We start from the raw sequence: 7,448 nt of genomic DNA on the forward strand, positions 1-7,448 counted from the left end.
TGTAAAACCGACAGGTAGTGGGAAGCAGCCGCATAGCACAGGGAGATGAGCTCCGTGCTTTGTGACCACCTAGAGGGGTGAGATGGGGAGGGTGGGAGGGAGCCTCAAGAGGGAGGGGATATGGGGATATATGTATATGTATAGCTGATTCACTTTGTTGTACTACAGAAACTAACACAACATTGTAAAGCAATTATACTCCAATAAAGATATTAAAAAAATAAAATTTATTTTATTCATGTACAATTGATTTACAGTGTTGTGTTAATTTCTGTACGGCAAAGTGATTCAGTTACACATATATAAAAACGCACATTCTTTTTCATATTATTTTCCATTATGGTTTATCACAGGATACTGAATACAGTTCTCTGTGCTATACAGTAGGACCTTGTTGTTTATCCATTCTATATATAATAGTTTGCAACTGCTAATCTCAAACTCCCAATCCATTCCTCCCTAGGCTGGTTTTGAATAACACAGTGATATTCATCAAGAACATAATATTAAAAGTAAATTTGTGTCGCTTCTTTTCTGCACCTTCTTGGGACCTGTTTGTGGAGCAGGAATTCAGGGAATCTGTTTTCCATCCCCCTGACAACCATCCCTCTCTGCTCCTACCACACCAGGGGCCAAGCGATTAAGGTACACAAATATGTTGTTTCAAAAATACACGGATGGAAAATAGTTTTGTTTTTCTAAAATCTGGCTGTATGACATTCAAAATTCAAAATAATTTTGAAGCATTATGGTTAATTCACCTGCAATCTTGCAAAAGAGCATTTTGTTAAAGTGTATAAATCTATGTAGGGGGTCTGTGACCAGCTGTGATTACGATCTGTCAAAAGCAGCCCTCTATCTTCTCACAGTAATTGCTAACTTATGCAAAGGATTCTATACAAACACAAATAGTAAATTAAAAAAAATCAAATAAAGTAAAATGAAATTCATATGAAAATCAGATGATGCATGAGTGTGTGTGTATGTGGGGTATGTCTATATGTGATAGATTTCTTTTTATTATCTGTTTAAGTAGACAATAGTGAGATTTGGGAGCAAAGAGAGAGTTCATTTACTATTGAGCAAAGAATTTTACAGAACAAGATATGACACTGTGACTAGAGGACATTACTTTAGGAAATAAAATATGTTTGTAAATTAAAATTGCCGGGCTTCATGGCATTTAGAGATATCATCTATTGCATCCAAATGATGCTGGAGGCGAGAGTTGTTGCCTGAAGTGTAAAGATCTCTGTGAAAGGAAAAAAAAAATGGTGCTTCTCATTTACTCAGTGAGGGTTTAAGAAACATTTGGTGCCAAAGGTATTTTTAAAATACTTTTAGCTTGATTATATAAAATGTCCTTCACAAAGCTGTCTCACTGACAATTAGATGAACTAAAAGCAATGTGTACCGCAATCATCAACAAAACTAACAATTTAAGTTTACGGTTCTAGGGAAATGAATTGTAATAACAACTCCTTCCTACTATTAAATCCGGTTAATTCAACCTCAAGACAAAGCCATGAGTTCTCAAAACTCTCAGACAACCACCTCGGTTTCCCTCGAGAAGGCTTTCCCACTCTTCGTGGTGATTATATTAAAAATGATAAAAGTGTGAGAACCTTTGGGGAAACAGGGGTGATTACTGGCCCTTTGCAGAAAAGGAACCATCAGCGGTTCCCTCAGTTGACCTCTCTTCTGCCTCATATGTGACATAACGCACTTAAGTCACTCCTGTGTAGAGCAGCTGAAGTTTTTCATTCATACTTCTTATATTAATCATTGCATTCAGATAAATGGGGGGAAAATCATGTAAGGAAAGGCAGGAGCCTTGGAGTAGGAGGATAGAAAAGACCATACGCCAGGCACTGCTGCACAAACATTAACTCACTTAACCCTCGATACTTCTCTGGAAGGAAAGTTACTATTATCATCCCCAGTTTTGCATTTGAGGAAACAGACACACAGAGAGCCTAATTAATTTGCCTAAGGTTTCAAAACTAGAAAAGAATTGAACTGAGATTCAACTCCAAAGTGCATACTCTTATTTATTTTGCTTCAGTATCGCTGAGGAAATTAAGTAAAAATGGCATGCACCTACAGACAAGGTGGTAGGTTAGGGTTAGGGTCAGGATTGCAGAAACCAACTGCAGAAAACAAGATCTCTCGAGCTCTTATTTCTTCACATTACTGCAGGAAGTTTCAGGATTCTATAGAGACTATGGAAGAACTACATTTTTAGATACTGGCTGATGGTCCCTTGTGCCTAGTTTAAGAAAAGGTGGGCTTACCATAGTCCTTGCTTAAAAATGATTACGTCCCAGTTCTATATGCAAACAGAACATTTATTGCAAGTAGGTAAGCCAACTCATGGAAAAGGGCATCTTTGCTAGATCTTTCAGCATGTGAACTAATAACTGAAATGCTCTTTGAGGACTGCTATAAGTATTCAGGAATTAACACTCTAAGTGATGTCAAATGCCACTAAGTAATAGACCAGAGTTTTCAACTGTTTTAGAGGACTACAGTGGTTGAAAACCCTCCTTAAAGCACCCCTTAGCTCAGCTTCACCTCTATTTTTATGTCTTACACGGTGCACTTCTGCATGAGCTTTTTTGTTTTTTGAAGAAATAGCTCTACTGCTTAAAATTATTTTTCTTACAATTGCCCTTACGTAGTATTCAATATTTTGTTTATTCGTTCACTTATCTGATCATTAGGCATTGGGAAACTAAGCGAAATATCACATAGCCCTTCCCTCAAGGAACTTGCAATTTTAGGGAAACTGATCCAGTTTGAGGGTCAAACTGAAAGTGAAATGAATTACTGATCTATGCACTTTTTTAAGGCAGTACAATCATACTCACTGGGCCAAGACTCTTTCAGGGTCACGAACTTTAACCCTGTGCTCATCATTGACAAAGGCATCCCAATGGGAGCCACTAGATCCTATTAGTCTGGGAGAACTAAGAAAGGAAGATTTATATTTACTCAAAAGTGGGGCCAATACAAGAAGCAGAACACGGTTATTTTTCCGTAAACGTGTAAAAATGGTTCCATTTCTTACCTCTAGAGCCTTCAATCTTTCTAACAGCAATTTGGTCTTTTCTTTCCCCTCATCTGCACTGCTGCCTTCACTCCTTGAATCCTCATCTACCACCATGTGACGGTCTTCCAAAGCTTCCTTGTGTTTTCTCTCTTCCTCTGACAGTTTTTCCTGAAGCAAGAAAGAATTGTTGTTTTCAATAATCTCCACTGAAAAATAAGCAAGAGTTTAAGGTTGAGAAGTTTGGAACCTCCCTACTCTTTCTGCATTCTTTCCGGGGCTGAGGTAGAGAAGGTTTTGCTAAACAAATTCTGAGTGGGGCTTATATTAGTAAACACAGTAGATAATTTTAATGAATCTTGGTGGGACAAGTCATTGAGTCACCACCACGGAATGCACATGTCCTCTGCCCTGTTGGAGAAGTGACCGAGCCCATAAAAACGGTAGGTGGAGTCATGTGGTTAATCCATTTTTATATGCAGCATGAAATTCAGCTGTGCTCTAAACTGGGGAAAAATAAGTCAACCTTGATACCTTGACTTGTGAACAGCTTAGCTCCTATAATAAGATCATCAAAGTCACTGGACATGCAACCATTCAATTAAGGGAAAAGAAAATATCACAAAATATTGAAATGATAACGATTTCAGAATTCTAAGCTGAAACCATTTAGTTCCTTTGGCTCACTAATAACATGGCTCTTAAGGGCCCTATAGTCCCCTTTCTAACACTCCAGGATTTGTACTATAGCCTTGAGGCAGACGTAAAATGTTATCTTGTCTTCCCTCCCTGCTTGCTGGAGGTTCCTCACTCAACCTTGTCTTTGGCAGCTCTTTGGAAGTTGACAAGTATTAATTTGAGCCTCACGATTGGCTCTTGTTTTCAAGGGAAAAAGAAATGTCAAGAGCCTATCACATGAAAATAAAATTTCATCCACTTTTGTACATACATCAAGATACCGTGCCGCAGAATCAGGTGACATCATTCCATCACACTTTTTAATTCTAACCACAATGCTTCAGAAATCTTTGTATTAAAAACAGCTGGTTGGCAACCATGTGGGCTAAACTGGATTATCAATGGTGAGAGGCTTCTTTATATTTACCATTAAACTAAGATCATTTGCAAATACAGAAGCACGAAAAATATGATTCTTAACCTTTAAGCACTTAAAAAATCTACTGAGAAAAGAATAGCGTAAGTGGGAAAAAAAAAACCCAGGTTTTCAAACTGTGTTCACAAAAGTACTTTGGAAGTCCTGAAATTATTTAACTTATTTTTTGAAAATAAGATATGAAGTAAAAACGTCAACGTATATGTACACATATATAAGTATACATGTGTATATATAGATATATAAAACACTGGAGACTACATAGAAACTTGACCCATGTTAATCTGTACAGACAAACAGGTGTTAATCTGTTTCCTACAGATTTCAAGATTAGTTTCCATTTCTCTATAAGAATGTGCAACTGACTAGGCAGGTGATAGCTCTTTATGGAATCAGGTTTGGGCAAGGCCACATGAAATGTACAGGTGTGTTCACTTCTGCAGCAGGTGTAAGTTCAGCCCAGATTCAGGCTCAGCAAGTTTAATGTGCAGATCCTCAGGCTGGGACAAATATCCAGGTTATGACTGTATTTTTACAGCTTTGATTCTTTAAGGTTTGTTCACTCAGCAGACTTTTATTTCCATGGTAAGAAACTTGAAATCGGCAGAGTTACCAACACAATTTTGAAATAAAGAGGTCCTTCTACTTCTCTTTCAAGATGTGGGATCACTGTAATTAAACACTAACTTGGGACTGTAAAGCAAGCTTTTAAAAAATAGCACCTAGGGAGGGACCTTCAAGATGGCGGAGGAGTAAGACATGGAGATCACCTTCCTCCCCACAAATACATCAAAATACATCTACAAGTGGAACAACTCCTACAGGACCTCAGACCTCCCAAAAGGCAAGAAACTCCCCACGTACCTGGGTAGGGCAAAAGAAAAAAGAATAAACAGAGACAGAAGAATAGGGACGGGACCTGCACCAGTGGGAGGGAGCTGTGAAGGAGGAAAGGTTTCCACACACTAGGAAGCCCCTTCGCGGGCGGAGACTGTGGGTGGCGGGGGAGCTTCGGAGCCGGAGAGTGCAGCCACAGGGGTGCAGAGGGCAGAGCGCAGAGATTCCCGCACAGAGGATCGGTGCCGACTGGCACTCACCAGCCCGAGAGGCCTGTCTGCTCACCGGCCGGGGCGGGCGGGGCTGAGGCTCGGGCTTCGGTCGGAGCACCGGGAGACGGCTGGGGTTGGCTGCGTGAACACAGCCTGAAGGGGTTAGTGCACCACAGCTAGCCGGGAGGCAGTCCGGGGAAACGTCTGGAGCCGCCAAACAGGCAAGAGACCATTGTTTCGGGGTGTGCGAGGAGAGGGGATTCAGGGCACCGCCTACATGAGCTCCAGAGACAGGCTCGAGTCGCAGCTATCAGCACGGACACCACAGACAGACATGACACGCTAAGGCTGCTTCTGCAGCCACCAAGAAGCCTGTGTGCAAGCACAGGTCACTCTCCACACCTCCCCTCACTGTAGCCTGTGCAGCCCGCCACTGCCAGGGTCCCGGAATCCAGGGACAACTTACCCGGGAGAACGCACGGTGCGCCTCAGGCTGGTGCAACGTCCCGCTGCCCTCCCCCGCCGCAGGCCCGCCCCACACTCCATGCCCCTCCCACCCCCGGCCTGAGTGAGCCAGAGACCCCGAATCCGCGGCTCCTTTAACCCCCTCCTGTCTGGGCGAAGAAGAGGCCCTCAGGCAACCTACACGCAGAGGCGGGGCCAAATCCAAAGCTGAACCCCAGGAGCTGTGCGAACAAAGAAGAGAAAGGGAAATCTCTCCCAGCAGCCTCAGAAGAAGCGGATTAAAGCTCCACAATCAACTTGATGTACCCTGCATCTGTGGAATACCTGAATAGACAACGAATCATCCCAAAATTGAGGAGGTGGACTTTAAGAGCAACTATAGACTTGGGGTTTGCTTTCTGCATCTAATTTGTTTCTGGTTTTATGTTTATCTTAGTTTAGTATTTAAAGCTTATTATCATTGGTAGATTTGTTTATCGATTTGGTTGCTCTATTCCTTTTTTTTAATATATATATTTTTCCTTTTTCTCTTTTCCTGAGTGTGTATGTATATGCTTCTTTCTGTGATGTCGTCTGTATAGCTTTGCTTTTACAATTTGTCCTAGGGTTCTGTCTGTCCGTTTTTTTCTGTTTGCTTGTTTTTGTATAGTTTTTAGTGCTTGTTATTATTGCTGGATTTGTTTTTAGGTCTGGCTGCTCTCTTCTTTCTTTTTCTTATTAACTTTAAAATTTTTTAATAATATATTTAAAACTTTTTTATTTTAATAACTATTTTCCGTTCCTTCTTCCTCCCTCCCACCTTCCCTCCCTCCCTCCATCCCTCCCTCTCTCTCTCTCTCTCCCTCTCTCTCTCTCTTTCTTTCCCCCTCTTCTTCTGAACCATGTGGCTGACAGGGTCGTGGTGCTCCGGCCGGGTGTCAGGCCTGTGCCTCTGAGGTGGGGGAACCGAGTTCAGGACACTGGTCCACCAGAGACCTCCCGGCTCCAAGTAATATCAAATGCCGAAAGCTCTCCCAGAGATCTCCACCTCAACACTAAGACCCAGCTCCACTCAATGATCAGCAAGCTACAGTGCTAGACACCCTATGCCAAACAACTAGCAAAACAGGAACACAACCCCACCCATTAGCAGAGAGGCTGCCTAAAATCATAATAAGGTCACAGACGTCCCCAAACACAAAACCGGATGCAGTCCTGCCCACGAGAAAGACAAGATCCAGCCTCATCCACCAGAACACAGGCACTAGTCCCCTCCACCAAGAAACTTAACACAACCCACTGAACCAACCTTAGCCACTGTGGGCAGACACCAAAAACAACGGGAACTATGAATCTGCAGCCTGCGAAAAGGAGACCTCAAACACATTAAGTTAAGCAAAATGAGAAAATGGAGAAATACATAGCAGATTAAGGAGCAAAGTAAAAACACACCAGACCAGACAAATGAAGAGGAAATTGGCAGTCTACCTAAAAAGAACTCAGAGTAATGTTAGTAAAGATGATTCAAAATCTTGGAAATAGAATGGAGAAAATTCAAGAAGCATTTAACAAGGACCTAGAAGAACTAAACAGCAAACAAACAATGATGAACAACACAATAAATGAAATATAAAATTCTCTAGAAGGAATCAATAGCAGAATAACTAAGGCAGAAGAACAGATAAGTGACCTGGAAGATAAAATAATGGAAATAACTACGGCAGAGCAGAATAAAGAAAAAAGAATGAAAAGAACTGAGGACAGTCTCAGAGAGCTCTGGGACAACATTAAA

At 41.5% G+C, this 7,448-nt stretch overlaps 1 protein-coding gene across 1 annotated transcript in view; it reads right to left on the reverse strand.

Annotated features, from left to right (window-relative positions):
* NCKAP5 (NCK associated protein 5) overlaps positions 1–7,448 on the reverse strand; it is an 899,001-nt gene that overhangs the window by 248,784 nt on the left and 642,769 nt on the right. Inside the window, exon 7 of the mRNA XM_024761906.1 lies at positions 3,071–3,220. Coding sequence (XP_024617674.1) covers positions 3,071–3,220 — 150 coding nt within the window. The remainder of the gene's footprint in view (positions 1–3,070; positions 3,221–7,448) is intronic.

Source organism: Neophocaena asiaeorientalis, unplaced genomic scaffold (genome assembly GCF_003031525.2).
Source record: "Neophocaena asiaeorientalis asiaeorientalis breed wild unplaced genomic scaffold, Neophocaena_asiaeorientalis_V1.1 scaffold215, whole genome shotgun sequence".
Taxonomy (NCBI): Eukaryota; Metazoa; Chordata; class Mammalia; order Artiodactyla; family Phocoenidae; genus Neophocaena; species Neophocaena asiaeorientalis.